Here is a 14,371-nt window from a genome sequence, read left to right as displayed (position 1 = left end):
CTACCGGTAGATTACTGGTAGAAGATACCGGAGCACTTACAGTAATCTACCGGTAGTTTTACTGGTAGTTTCGCCAGTCAATTTATTTCGCAGTTTGAAAACTATAGATTTTAGCTAAATTGTATCAATATCAATTATATGCTCGGTGACACAAAATAAATTCAAAGCATGATGATTGAACGTGAAATAAAATGTAGAAACATATATAGTTTTGTGATGAATATATAATTTTATAAATAATGTTTTGAATAAAATCTACATGAGCAAATATATATTGTATATTTTGATGAAAAATTTTATAAATATGGATTAAATATAATATAATTAATAGAACAGAAAAATTATAATTTTTGTAATGTTTTTTTTTAAATGTTGATCTATGCTGCTCCGGCTGTTTTAGGTTTTTTCACCCCTACGATTTTTGAATTACTTTTGAATGCACATTGCATGAATTTGTTGAACTCTTCATCTGTAGGCTGACGTTGCCTAAAAATATGTGAAACAGCTTCTGAAAAACCAAAGAAGGGTGCTCAAATATTATTTTCTTTATTATTATCAATATGTAATATTTTTATAACAAACTTCATGAGAAGCAGTAGCTAAAGATCATTTTGTTGAAATTATTTTAAGCAACATTAATTCCTTAGTTACATCTTTCTAGTAATCCATTTATCTGTAAATAAAACACATGGAATTTTATTATTTATTACGTTTATTATTTATTAAATTCCATGTGTTTTATTTATTAATAATAAATCTCCACATGTATTAATACAATTGCATAAAGTTTTAATTTATTAATAATAAATTCTATGTGTTTTATTCACAGATAAATGGATTACTATGAGAAGATGTAGCTAAGAAATTAATGTTGCTTAAAACATAATTTTTCTACACATTAATTCCTTAGCTACTGCTATTCCTTGGAAATTTTGTTAATATAAAAAAAATATTACATGTATTTTTATTTATAAAATAAATGAAAATGTCTATGAAAGCAGTAGTTAAGTAAAGATGTAGCTATGAATTATTGTGTGACTAGGAATTAATGTTGCCAAAGAATTATATTTCAAGAAAATAATCATTAGTCACTTATTAATTCCTTACTAGTTATCTTTTCCTTAGAATAAACATCTTTCCTTAGCTACTGCTTCCTTGGACATTTGTATTTTAAAAATAAATTTACATGTATTTTATTTATAAAATAAATAAAATGTTCATGAAAGCAGTAGCTATGAAAAGATGTAGCTATGAATTAATGTGACTATATGAATTATTGTTGCCAAATAATTATATACTAAGGAAATAATTATTAAAGTTACATTATTCTTAGCTACATCTTTCCTTAGCTACGTAGCTAAGGAAAAGATGTAGCTAGGAATTAATGTGACTAAGGAATTATTTCCCTTGAAAACATACTCCTTTTGGCAACATCAATTCCTTAGCTACATCTTTTCCTTTTAGCTACTGCTTTTCCTTGGACATATTTTCAAAATAAATTTACATGTATTTTATTTATAAAATAAATAAAATGTCCAAGGAAAAGTAGAAGCTAAGGAAAAGATGTAGCTATGAATTGTGGATTATAAGGAATTAATGTTACAAAGAATTATATATTTCAAGGAAATAATTCATTAGTCACTGTCTCAGCTACATCTTTCCTTAGCTACATCTTTCCTTAGCTACTGCTTTTCCTGACATTTGTATTTTCAAAAATAAATTTTACATGTATTTTATTTATAAATAATTTTTGTTCATGAAAGTAGTAGCTATGAAAGATAGCAAGGGAATTACGGGGATTTATATAATTAATGTTGCCAAAGAATTATATTTCAAGGAAATAATTCATTAGTCACATTAATTCTTAGCTACATCTTCTTTCCTTAGCTACTGCTTTTCCTTAGCTACGTTTCTTTCCTGGACATTTGTATTTTCAAAAAATAATTTACATGTATTTTATTTATAAAATAAAACAAAATGCCAGTGGAGAAGTAGAGCAGGGAAAAGATGTAGTTAGTACTGGTGTCAAGTTGTTCATCTCTTTAAGCAATTAATTTGGCCTAAAAACATAATTTTTGGCAACCTAATTTTTTAGCTACATCTTTCGTTAGCTACTGCTTGTTCTTGCGATTTTTATTTTGTGATGACTAAAAATATATTTCATTTTTCGAAAATAAAAATTGAAGGAAAAGATGTAGCTATGAAAGATATAGCTAAGAAATTAATGTGGCCAGAAAATTATGTTTAAAGCAACTTCAATTCCTTATTACATTTTTTCCTTAGCTACATCTTTTCTTACATATTTATCCTTAACAATTAAATTACATGTACTTTATTTATTAAATAAATGAATTTATATATATAGACAAGCAGTAGCAGTGAAAAAATGTAGCTCTAGAATCAATGTGGCTAGAAAATTATGTTTTAAGCAACATTAATACTCAGCTACATCTTCCTCTGGGACATTTTTTTGTTTTAAAAATAAATTTTTTAGCTGCATTTATACTTTAGTTGTATGCCGTAAAATATTAATTTATTCAATAATATTATTATATTGGGTGATATTTATTACCGCAAATACTCTGATGCTGAGGCTTTCGGGTTTATCAAAATGATTTACCAGTAATCTACCAGTAGACTACTGGTAGTTGATACCAGTAATTTTTTACCGGAAATTTACTGGTAGATTACTGATAATTCCTACCAGTAATTTTTTACTAGAATTCTACTGGTAGATTACTGGTAGTTCCTACCAGTAATTTGTTACTGGAATTTTACTGGTAGATTACTGGTAGTTCCTACTGGTAGTATCTACCAGTAGAATTCCAGTAATATACTGGTTGGAAATTACTGGTAGGAGCTACCAGTTATCTACCAGTAGTATTTACTGGTAAGCTACCAGTAAATTACCGGTAGCATATAATCCTACCAGTTGTGGTTATCTGGGCACTCTAATGATACATGGCGTATGATAATGGAGATGTATCATACTGTATGATACAGTGTATGATACTGCTGTATGATACACCGGTATCATACCTACCCAACACTGCATAGAACTATTGGTCGAAAAACTATGCTAGTGGCTACATCTCACATGCCTTTGCCCTGACAAATTGTTATCTGGGAGAGCCAGCCTCACTCTACAATAAATTTAGTCATGGATCGAAGACTGGACCGATTGCAAGAAATTTGCATAAGAATTCATAATACCCATTTGACATATTTAGAAACCAACGATAGTCCATCAAAAATCAAAGAACGCTACAAATTAGAAGGTATTTCATTACATGAAACACAAGTTTGAAAAATTATAAAACGATTTATAAGCAATTAAAAATTAGCAACGATCGTTAAATATAGACGCTAATAGGATATACTTATCGATTACCAATTTTTTTAGGAGTTTATTATGCCTTAATAGTGAACATGAGTTATCTACAATCCGTAAATAGAACAACAATTTGATTTATTCATAACTTTTCTAGGTTTTATCAACGAATATGTTGGTCTCGTCCCAAACGAAAAAAAATATGTATTCCAAGAAACGTCTGATATTCTACTACGATCTGCAGAAACATTAGAAGGATTTAGTGTTTATCGTGCAAGTGAAGCATGGTCGGCAATTTCTATATACGCCTCGAATCTCCTGGCTCAACCATGGCGAAAAGAATATCGTTCTGTTCAAACTTATAGTGGTTACTATAAGCACGAAATCGAAGCTAACTTGTTTCAAGCTGAACTTATGTTCTATTTAATGGGATACAAGAAATCTGAACATTCAGTTTTAACACTTGATGGTCCTATTGATCCCGACAAAGTTTCAAATGTTTCGAGAGATGCAATCGTTGCGTTTGTTGAATGTCAAATTCTTAAGAAAATTTTTGAGACTGTTTCTAAATCGTTCTCTATATCATGGTTCGATATCATAGAACATCGAAGAAAATTCGTTGGAACTGCAGAGCAAGCTATTCGGAGTATCCATCAACTGCTGCAACGAGATAATCAAAACAAAATGAAATCAGAAAATTATCCACAGTATTATCAGAAACGATTCAATTCAACTACATCAGACGATACTTTCGAAGACAATTTTAACGACTCAAGTGATAAAAAAATATACGACGTTGTAGCTACTACCGAATTTACACCAAATTGTGCGTTCGCTTCTCGTTCTGTTTCTTGTGAAATAATAAAAACCGATCGGCTAGTGATATCTGGTTCTCAGAACCAGTTAACAAAAAATTTAACAAGTAAGATAATGCCTCAGTCTAATAAAAGACATGAAAAATGTGACAACAGTTGTGATTCAAGTCGTAAGATTGGTCAAACTGACATAAATCTCATTGACTATTCCATGAAATACCTCTGTGAGAGGGACATGTCTTTCGTTAGAACTTCCGTCCATCAAAATTCCATCTCAAGTGAATCTAACACTTTACATCGGACATCTGAAAATACAAAACATCCAAATGATCGAGAGTTGATTTTCCAAGAAAAAAAAAAAGCTAGAAGGAAAAATGACGATTCGGCTATTAGCGTCGAGCGGCTTCATCGCCACTGGTTCGATCCTCAAATAACATTCTTGAATACCGTTGAGAAAAAAATGTCGAGTAACCCAGAATTACAAAAAAATTTGAAGTCATCATTAAACTTAATCGATCTTAATAAAATATCTCAGAAAGTTGAAATAGACGAATCACATCGATTGAAAAGCGCTACACAACTATATGAAAAGGCTGACAAATTTTCTATTGAGTCTAATAATGAGCACCAAAATATCGGATATCATGAATGGAATTGTCTATTTTGTACATTTATCAATACAACTCAAGCCGAAATTTGTCAAATGTGTGGAAAATCTAGACGAAGCGTACCAAACGAAAAACCTCTAGAAAGTGGGAGTAAACAGTGCCCAAACTGTACGTTGGTTAATAATAAAATTGCTACTATGTGTGAAGTTTGTGAAACCAACTTGGAAAACTCACCTACTTATGTTTGAACTCTATGTTTTTTTTAGTTATTATAGGAGAAAAATATCTGTAGACCCGGCAATTCTACGATTTTCGTGGCGACAAAGTTTTCTGACTGATATGAGGTCTTTTTAAGCGAAAAATTATGGCCGAGAGGAATTTTTAATAATAATAATATTATAAATGATTCCGATAGTTTTTTTCTTGAAGAGTATTATCCTATTATAAAAAGAAGAACTGTAATGCTGGTTCTTCGTTCTGTGATTGGTTGTCTTTCGGGTCCTTAGCTTGATATTCTTTCTCTTTCGCTCTTTATTTTAATTAATAAAATAAATTTATTATTTTGTTTCTTCGTCTGTCTTTTTTCAATTTTTTTTTTTGTTGACTTTATAAATATTGTAGTTGGCAACGGTTGCTGTGGGGTCAAACATTCGATCTCTTTTTCTCTTTTTTTTAAACTAAATAAAATAAACTTATTATTTTGTTTCTTCGTCTATTTTTTAAGTGCGTGAACCAATCATGCATAAGCTCTATAAAAATTTTCTAGAATACTCATTAGAAGCGTCTTAATTTGTACTAATTTATACCGTAATTGTTTTAATTTTTATGTTAAAATTGAAGGCTGGAGAAAGGGTTAAAAGTCTACTTTTTTTAGATGACTTAGGGGGAAAAAAATTACTACAAACGCAGAATAATTTGTACTAATTTGTACCACCAACCCCGAAATTCGTACCTGAAAAATAACAACAAAAAAAAAAATTACTTACTCCAAAATCTTAATTAACAATTGCATATCTGCTTCAATAATCAACATATTTCATCAGAGTAAGTTGTGCTTTAATTTGTACCATTAAATTTAAAATAAAAAAAAAATTATTTGAAAATATTCATTTTTGGAAGCAGTATAGAAATATTTTGGAGTAAATATTTTTTCTTTGTTTTTTTTTTAAGGTACGAATTTCGAGTTTGGTGCTCGAAATATGTTGATTATTAAAGCAGATTTGCAATTGTTAATTAAAATTTTGGAGTAAATAATTTTTTTTTTGTTGTTATTTTTCAGGTACAAATTTCGGGCTTGGTGGTAAAAATTAGTACAAATTATTCTGTGTTTGTAATAATTTCTCCCCCCCCCCCTAAGTCATCTCAAAAAAGCTGATTTTTAACCCTTTCTCCACCCTTTAATTTTGAGATAAAAATTAAAACAATGACGGTACAAAATATTACAAATTAAGACGCTTCTAATAAGTATCATAGAAAATTTTTCTAGGACTTATGCAGGCTAAGTTCAAGCACCCCTGTTTTTAACTTTTTTTTTTTTTTCAAAGTTGAAAAGGCTGAGAGATGTTGACTAGTGATCTAAATAGAAATTAAATATCTTCCATAGTTCTCGAGATATCGACGGGTAAATATAAAATGTATCTTGAAATGACGTTTCAATGTCAGTCATAAAGTTTTGTCGCCACGGAAATCGTAGTCTTGACATAGACCCTACTCAAACTTACTCGAATTCAATCTAACAGTTCTATAAATGATTTTGTATAATGTTCCGAAAAATTAAAAAACATTTCAAGCGATTCTTTTCCAAGTTTCTGATTTTTTCAAAAAAATGTCTAGAACACGGGGCTTCTTAATTTTTCCCAAGTTTCAATCTGTTGACACCGACGTCCATCTATTCGTCATTGATTTTTTTGAAAAAAACAGACATTTGGAAAAAATAAGAAGTTCCCCCGCCAGGATTCGAACTTAGGTCTTTTGCATACCGGGCAAACTCCTGAACCTCTAGACCACAGGGCTTCGTAATTTTTTTCAAGTTTCAACCTGTTGAGGCACTTTCATAGCTAGATTTTAGGGGCGTGTCCTAAATAAAATCCTACGCTTTTTACATTGTAGATTTTGTCATACCAACCCCAAAAAACCAAAAGTTTGAATTTTTTGTGATTATTTTTTTTGCGTAAACCATTCTTTTTTTTCATTATTTATCAATTTTATGCTATATATTTCAATAAAAATCAATTATATATTAATAAAAAAAATTATCTTATGATATTTATTCATTTCAATATTGCACACAAAAATTTTTTTTTGTTAGTATGCATCACTGATTTGCACTGATATTGAGTTTTCTATTTATATTTAATTAATATTAATATTCATTATTAATCTTAATTTTATATAGTTAATAAAAGCATTTTTAATAATATTTTTATTAACACTTGCATTTATGATGCTCAATTATTTGGTAATTGAGTTTCTTTTGTGCAAGTTTAAATTTTCCCGCTATTTCAATATTGCCCAGTTATCATGGCTTCTCATTAGAAAATCATAAAAATCCGTGTTTTTGATAGATAATTTTATTTATTACTCAAAAAGCAGTTTTAAAACCCTATGAGAACAGAACATTAAAAATTTCCTTATTATTTTTACTATTATTGATTAGTTTTTCAAAAAAAAATTAGTGTTAGAAATGTAATTTAGTTATGTTCAAAGAAATTTCAAACATAGCCTCCCATAAGAGCCCATGTATAACCCCTCTAAAAGTAGTCAACTTTTAAAAATTATTAAAAAAAAAAAAGGTTTATAACAAAAAAACTGATTTAACAAAACGATGCATTAATATTTCAACTATCTACTGTATAAATTTCAAGAAATTCTGATTGTCTGGACGTAGCTACGAATGTACCTTAACACCGACGTCCATCTATTCGTCATTGATTTTTTTGAAAAAAAACAGAAACCTTAGCATTTGCATCATCAAGACAAATTACAAAAAGTATTGTAAATAATTTCATTATTTCATCATCTATTTTACGTTTGTAATATAAATTGTAGAGGGGATAAAAAATGGTAGGGGTAAATAAGTTGTGGGAGGGATAGAAAAAAGATGAAGTTATTCAGGAGGATAAAAAGAAATACCATCAATTAAGAACACTGAAAGAAAAGTTTTGGTTTAAACTAAAAAGATCTTTCAAAAAAAAAAAAAAAATTTCTTAAATTGTATAAAAATTATTATTAATTCTATAAATTATAGGAACATTTGTTCATGAACCAAGGAATAGTTTGTCATAACCCGAGAAATTTATTTTTTAAATTGTGAATATTCGGTCATGATCCAAGATAATTTTTATACAATTTAAGAAATTTTTTTTTTTTGAGAGAAGAACTTTTTAGTTTAATTGAAAAATTCATGAATAAAAAAAGACAGTGAAAAAAGTAAGCATCATAACAATTTTAATTTTTATTGTTATTAATATTTTTCTGAACATTTTTCTAAACAATAAAAATTATCAGTGATAAATTTTAAATAATTATATAACAATTAAAATTATAATTTGCAGTTGATGTGTATATCATATTCAGTTCAGAGAGACTTGGTTATTGTAAAAAAGAAAAGTGAGGTTAAACCCAGAGTTGACAGTCGACATTTTTGTTGTTGATATGTCATATATGTGAGTAAAAAAAGCAATTAAATAATAGTTCAAAGAGATTTAATAACAGTCCATACATTTTATAGATACCAATTTTAACAATGGATCATCCTGAATTTGAAGTTTAGAAACATTTTGATGTTGTTGCAAATCCTGAATGCAAATACACGACAGGAAGTTGTAAATATTGTGGAAAAAAATATGTTTCAAATGTTGGTAGAATGATGAAGCATCTTGCTCAAGAATGTCAAAATTGTGATGATGAAATTAAAAAAAATTTTATGAAAATGATTGTGCCAAATAATAAACCTGATGTCAGATCTCATCTGAGCAAGTTGTAGCACTAATTGCAAAGAACAAAACAACTCAAAACAAAGGCTCAATTGACAAGTTTATTGATACTAAAATGTCCAAAGAAAATCATGATAAATTGACTGCTTCTTTTGCAAATATTCATACAAAAAACAGAAACTCATTATTAAATGATCGTACTCAAAAACTCGTTCGTATCAAACACAATTTACGACTCGTTGAACCTGCTCGATTAACAATATCACCAGTAAGAAAAAAATCATTAGTAACAAAAAATGATACGAGTTTTGAAGAATTTGTTGGAGAAATATCTGATTGGGAAGATGAAGGTTGGGACGATTGTTCTCTTCATGATGATAAAAGTAAAAACAAAATTTAATTGTTGACCAAAAAAATTGATAAGTTTTTTAAAGTGAAGAGCTTGAATTATCATTATTGTTCTTAAAAAAGGGTTACAAGTTTAAACTTTTAAAGTTCAAAGAACACCAAAAATTAATCATATAAAATTTAAAAACATATCGAGTTTTTAGTTGAGTTTGTCATTTTTTTTTCTTTGAGAATATTGCTTCTTTTTTTGTCCTTTGTTTTTCATTTCTACTTTGATCTTTTTATATTTGTTTTTAAGGATACTGGTAGAAACATTTCTCCGTCTTTTCTCCAACTTCTTTCCAACTTTTCTCCGTCATTTCTCCACCTTTTTACGAAAATGACCCATGGTTGGAGAAATGGCGGACAAATTTCTCCAACCTTTCTTCAACCAAAAATTTACTCCAACTTTTTTCCGACTTTTCTCCAACTTTTTTCTGCTATTTCTCCAACCTGAAATGTACTCCATATTTTTTCCAACCATTCTTCAACCAAAAATTTACTCCAACTTTTTTCCAACTTTTCTCCAACCATGGGTCATTTCCGGAAAAAGGAGGACAAAGTTGGAAAAAAGGCGGAGAAAGTTGGAAAAAGTTGGAGAAATATTTCTGCCAGGGCTTTTTTCATCTTGCTATATAGCAATATATAGCTAATTTGTACCCGTTTTTTTATCATTTTTATTAAGGTTCAAACTAACGCTTTGCTTAGTACAAATCAACCCATGTCAAAACAAAGACAAAAAAACAAAATTATTGGATATTTATAGAAAATATCAAGAGGCACGGTAGTGCCTCGCGTCAAGTTTGAGAAAAAAAAAAAAGTGGGATAAACGAGATTAACTACCGTGCCTATATATTATCGGCATAGAGCTAACCCTAACCCTCTAATTCCTTGGGAATTTATTTTAAAATATGATTGATCAGATAAAAATGATATGACTTCTAATCATTTCATTGAATCAATATCACACTTTTTTATAAAAAAAAAAAAAAATTTTTTTAGATGTATACTTTTTTTTTAAACTTTAAAATCAATTTCAGAAATTGCTTTTTTCTTGATATTTCTTTAAAACCTTACCACACTCTGACAAACATTATAAAACCAAATCAGATCAAAGCATTATAGCTTCCAAGTCCAGAGCAATTCGACAACATTATAAAAATAAAATTGAGCAAGAATAGTAGAATGGTGTGAAAGAACCTTTATTTATATGAGTACAGTATTCAATATCGCATCGATGGTGCTACAGTATTCAATATCGCATCGATGGTTATTTTTTTAATACAAAATAAAGTACAAAAGTTATATATTTTTAATGCATATAATTAAGTCTTAACTGTTGACAAAATTTTAAACTTGACCCCACCTGATCCAATATATATTATATATAAATATGAAATTCAAATTGGGAAAAAAAGGTGGGGTCAAGTTTAAAATTTTGTCAACAGTTGAGACTTAATTATATGCATTAAAAATATATTTAATTCTTGACTTTTTTTGGTACCACATCTTTTTGTATTAAAAAAATAAAATAGCTAAACGATTTCGAATACTTGACGCTTCTTTTTGTGAAAAAAACTAGGTTTTTTTTTTTGTTATGATTAGATTTTCAAGGAACTGCGCAATTGGTAATTGACAATTGCCTGGTTCATTTAGAAAAGATTATTTGTAGATAATTTTTTCTCCATTTCAAAGAAAAAAACGAGAGCTTATTTGTACTGGTGAAACCAAAATATGCATCTCAATAATAATAATAATAACAATAATAATATCAATAATAATAATAATAATAATAATAATAAAACAGGTTATTCCAATAGACCAAAAGTCCACTATGCAATTAATTGTTAATAAAAATGTTTAATTATCAATTTCATGGTTTTTGGATTTTTTTTTTGGTTTTATTAGTTAGACAAAGATTAGAAAGAAATTATTAACTATAAAAAAATTTTTTTTTAATTTTTCTCCGGTGCGTACATACAATGGGGAGAAAGGGGTAAAGTAACCAAGTTATTTTGTTTTTTTTTTTGTTTATGGGGTTGTCTTGGCCAAGGGAATCTAGTTAAAAAAAATTTATATACATTATTATTTAGAGAATGAAAAAAGCTACAATAAAACCACCATAAATATGGGGATCTAAGATTTATTATGGTGGAAATGAACCGCGCGCCCAGAAAATATTTTGTTATTTTTTTCAATTTTATTTTTACGTTTTTCTGGGCGCGCGGTCTTTTTCCACCATAATAAATCTTAGATCCCCATGTTTATGGTGGTTTCCTTGTAGCTTTTTTTATTCTCTAAATTATGGTATATATAAATTTTTTTTAAACAAATTCCCTCGGCCAAGATAACGCCATAAACAAAAAAAAAAAACGAAAAAATAATTAAAGTAACCAAGTTATTTTGTTTTTTTTTTTGTTTATGGTGTTGTCTTGGCCGAGGGAATCTAGTTAAAAAAAAATTATATACATCATTATTTAGAGGATAAAAAAAGCTATAAAAAAACCACCATAACAATGGGGATCTAAGATTTATTATGGTAGAAATAGACCGCGCGCCCAGAAAAACGTAAAAATAAAATTAAAAAAAATAACAAAAAATTTTCTGGGCGCGGGGTTCATTTCCACCATAATAAATCTTAGATCCCCATGTTTATGGTGGTTTTCTTGTAGCTTTTTTTACTCTCTAAATTTTGGTATATATAAATTTTTTTTAAACAAATTCCCTCGGCAAAGACAACCCCATAAACAAAAAAAAAACAAAATAACTTGGTTACTTTAATTATTTTTTCGTTTTTTTTTTTTTGTTTATGGCGTTGTCTTGGCCAAGAGAATCTAGTTAAAAAAAATTTATATACATCATTATTTAGAGGATAAAAAAAGCTACAAAAAAACCACCATAACAATGGGGATCTAAGATTTATTATGGTACAAATAGACCGCGCGCCCAGAAAAACGTAAAAATAAAATTGAAAAAAATAACAAAATATTTTCTGGGCGCGCGGTTCATTTCCACCATAATAAATCTTAGATCCCCATGTTTATGGTGGTTTTCTTGTAGCTTTTTTTATTCTCTAAATTTTGGTATATATAAATTTTTTTTAAACAAATTCCCTCGGCCAAGACAACACCATAAACAAAAAAAAAAAATCCACGCGCTTCTCATTTATATAGTCTATACTCTATTTCGCTAACTATAAGTGGGCGCGGAACTGTCGGGCGCTAGTTTCAGCTCCATCATCCTTTCCTAAGCTATATTTGCCATAATAAATTAAAAAGCTATTGGCTAATGGCTAATGGAAAGGATGAAAGTGAATAAATTAAATTGTATACTTCAAATACTTCCTCAGCCATTTGGCATAATTATTTTAATTTATTTAGGCAAATATTGCTGAAGAATTGAAAAAGACTACTACTCAATTTTATATTCTTTTCGTAGCAATATTCGCCATAATTAATTAATCAAAAAGCTATTGGAAAATGTATCTAAGGATAAGATGTCGAAAAATAAATTAATTTGTACTCTCAATCAATTCCTTAGCCATTTGACACAATAATTTTAATTTATCATGGAAAATATTACTGAGGAATTAATGAAGATTACAAATTAATTTATATGGCTCCATCCATTCCTTAGTTACATTTTCTCGCAGACACTAATCATGAAAATACATTTAATTTCCAATATTATATTTTTCTATTTTAGTTATTATTATTTTCGGCTGGTACCGAGTTCGTTTCCAAGCCGAATTAAGGCTAAAAAAAAATCCGAGTTCATTCCCGGGGGCGGTACTATTGCAGCCGAGTTCGTTCCTATCGCAAATTCCCCATTTTAGTTTTGAGTATACCCCCTCCTTAAATTCTAAAATCATAAATCTGAAAAATCTAGCTAAAGGAAAGTAGCTGTGGGAAAAATTAAGCTGGTAAAATTATGTAGATATTGTGAGTTTGCCTATAATTGAAGCTAAGGAAAAGATGTAGCTAAGTAAAAAATCTAGCCAAGGAGAAGATGGTAAAATTATGTATAGATATTGCGTGTTTGCCTATAATTAAAGCTCAGTGAAGAATCTAGCTAGTAGAAAATTTAGCTAAGGAAAAGATAATATCTAAGTAATACCAAAAAAAACTAAATTGTGGCAAAGTAGAGGGGACACGGTAGGGGAAACGATTGGAACGAACTCGGTTTTTTTTTTCGGGAACAAACTTGGATGAACAGGCCCTGCCCTCCAAAATTAATCCGGGCATTTCGGGGAAGCAGGGTTTCAGAGCATCGTATCGCTATCTCTTTACCTTCAAAACGCCACATATCACCATCTTTTATCCAACTTTATAAACATAAAAATGACCAATTTATTTCATAGTATATATGTTAAAATTGTATGTATTCAATGAATTGACTGGATTTAAATTGGACGAATAATAATACATAACACACCTATATTTTATTTTATAGTATTAAATATTAAATAAATTATATTTATTTCAATAATAAACATATTAACTTTACATTTTTTATAAAAATATTTCAAAATTAGTTTTTGCTGGCTTAAAAATAAAATATATAATGTATTTTTATTGAAATAATTTTTGGTTTATTTTTAATTTTTTCAGAAAAATTGCTAATTTGCTGAATGACGATCCAAGTCAGTGCAATGAGCACGTAAAATTATTTTGCAAGCTTTACACCATTCTTCATTTTGATAAGTACAGTTTAATTTATGATATTTTTCTGGAGCATTCACAATTGATGTAATCCATCCTATATAAAATACATGAATACAATTTATCAATATAAACATATATCAAATAAACATGATTATAAATATTTTTCCTAACCTTTAGCCCAGTCATATTTTTCCCATTTTTTTTGATAGCTGAAAACTCTCTTTTTTTTTTTGTTGAAGACATGTCAACAGTTTTTTTGCCAGTTTTTGGCATTTTTAATATTAATAAACAATTATATTAAATGAAATATATTTTAAAATTAACGCTAGGAATTTTTGTCGGCGGTAATGTGTTACTATGTTATTTATATATATATATACATGTATATACGTAAAATTACATGTCACCTGCAGTCAAAGCCATGTTTACCACATTAACCACCAAGCGCTACCGTGGTGGTTGCCGGTGGCTGAAAATCAACAAAAATCTTCAGCTAGAGGGCTGATCGCCACACATCGTGCAAGCGACTAAAATACGAGGAGATATCTGCCTGTATATAAAACCGCTCTGCGTTACCGTGCGAATTACCAGCGCCCGCAATTGGCGCGGCGATCACATAGCGGAACGGTTT

The 14,371-nt window shown here is 29.0% G+C and overlaps 1 protein-coding gene across 5 annotated transcripts; it reads left to right on the top strand.

The window, feature by feature from the left end:
- Positions 1–3,053: 3,053 nt before the first annotated feature.
- LOC122849264 lies at positions 3,054–13,799 on the top strand. Of its 5 annotated transcripts, XR_006373554.1 has the most exons (5): positions 3,076–3,278; positions 3,489–4,922; positions 8,309–8,419; positions 8,485–9,072; positions 13,687–13,791. XR_006373554.1 is itself a non-coding variant. In XM_044147940.1 (3 exons), coding segments are annotated over exons 1-3 (1,554 nt in total). In that variant the 5' UTR covers positions 3,076–3,160; the 3' UTR covers positions 13,689–13,799. The 5 variants fall into 5 exon arrangements, 3 of the variants coding, with proteins under 3 accessions (XP_044003873.1, XP_044003875.1, XP_044003874.1); XR_006373553.1 differs by lacking the exon at positions 13,687–13,791 and having other exon boundaries at positions 8,485–10,141; XM_044147940.1 differs by lacking the exons at positions 8,309–8,419; positions 8,485–9,072 and having other exon boundaries at positions 13,687–13,799.
- The last annotated feature ends 572 nt before the right edge of the window (positions 13,800–14,371 follow it).

Source organism: Aphidius gifuensis, linkage group LG2 (genome assembly GCF_014905175.1).
Source record: "Aphidius gifuensis isolate YNYX2018 linkage group LG2, ASM1490517v1, whole genome shotgun sequence".
Classification (NCBI taxonomy): Eukaryota; Metazoa; Arthropoda; class Insecta; order Hymenoptera; family Braconidae; genus Aphidius; species Aphidius gifuensis.
This window is presented reverse-complemented; position numbering and strand designations above follow the sequence as displayed.

What these genes read in the sequence shown, in the direction of transcription:
- LOC122849264 (XM_044147938.1), top strand. Translation starts at nt 3,161, where the DNA reads ATGGATCGAAGACTGGACCGATTGCAAGAAATTTGCATAAGAATTCAT. An exon ending in AGAACGCTACAAATTAGAAG is followed by an intron (nt 3,279 to 3,488) that starts GTATTTCATTAC and finishes TAACTTTTCTAG; the next exon opens with GTTTTATCAACGAATATGTT.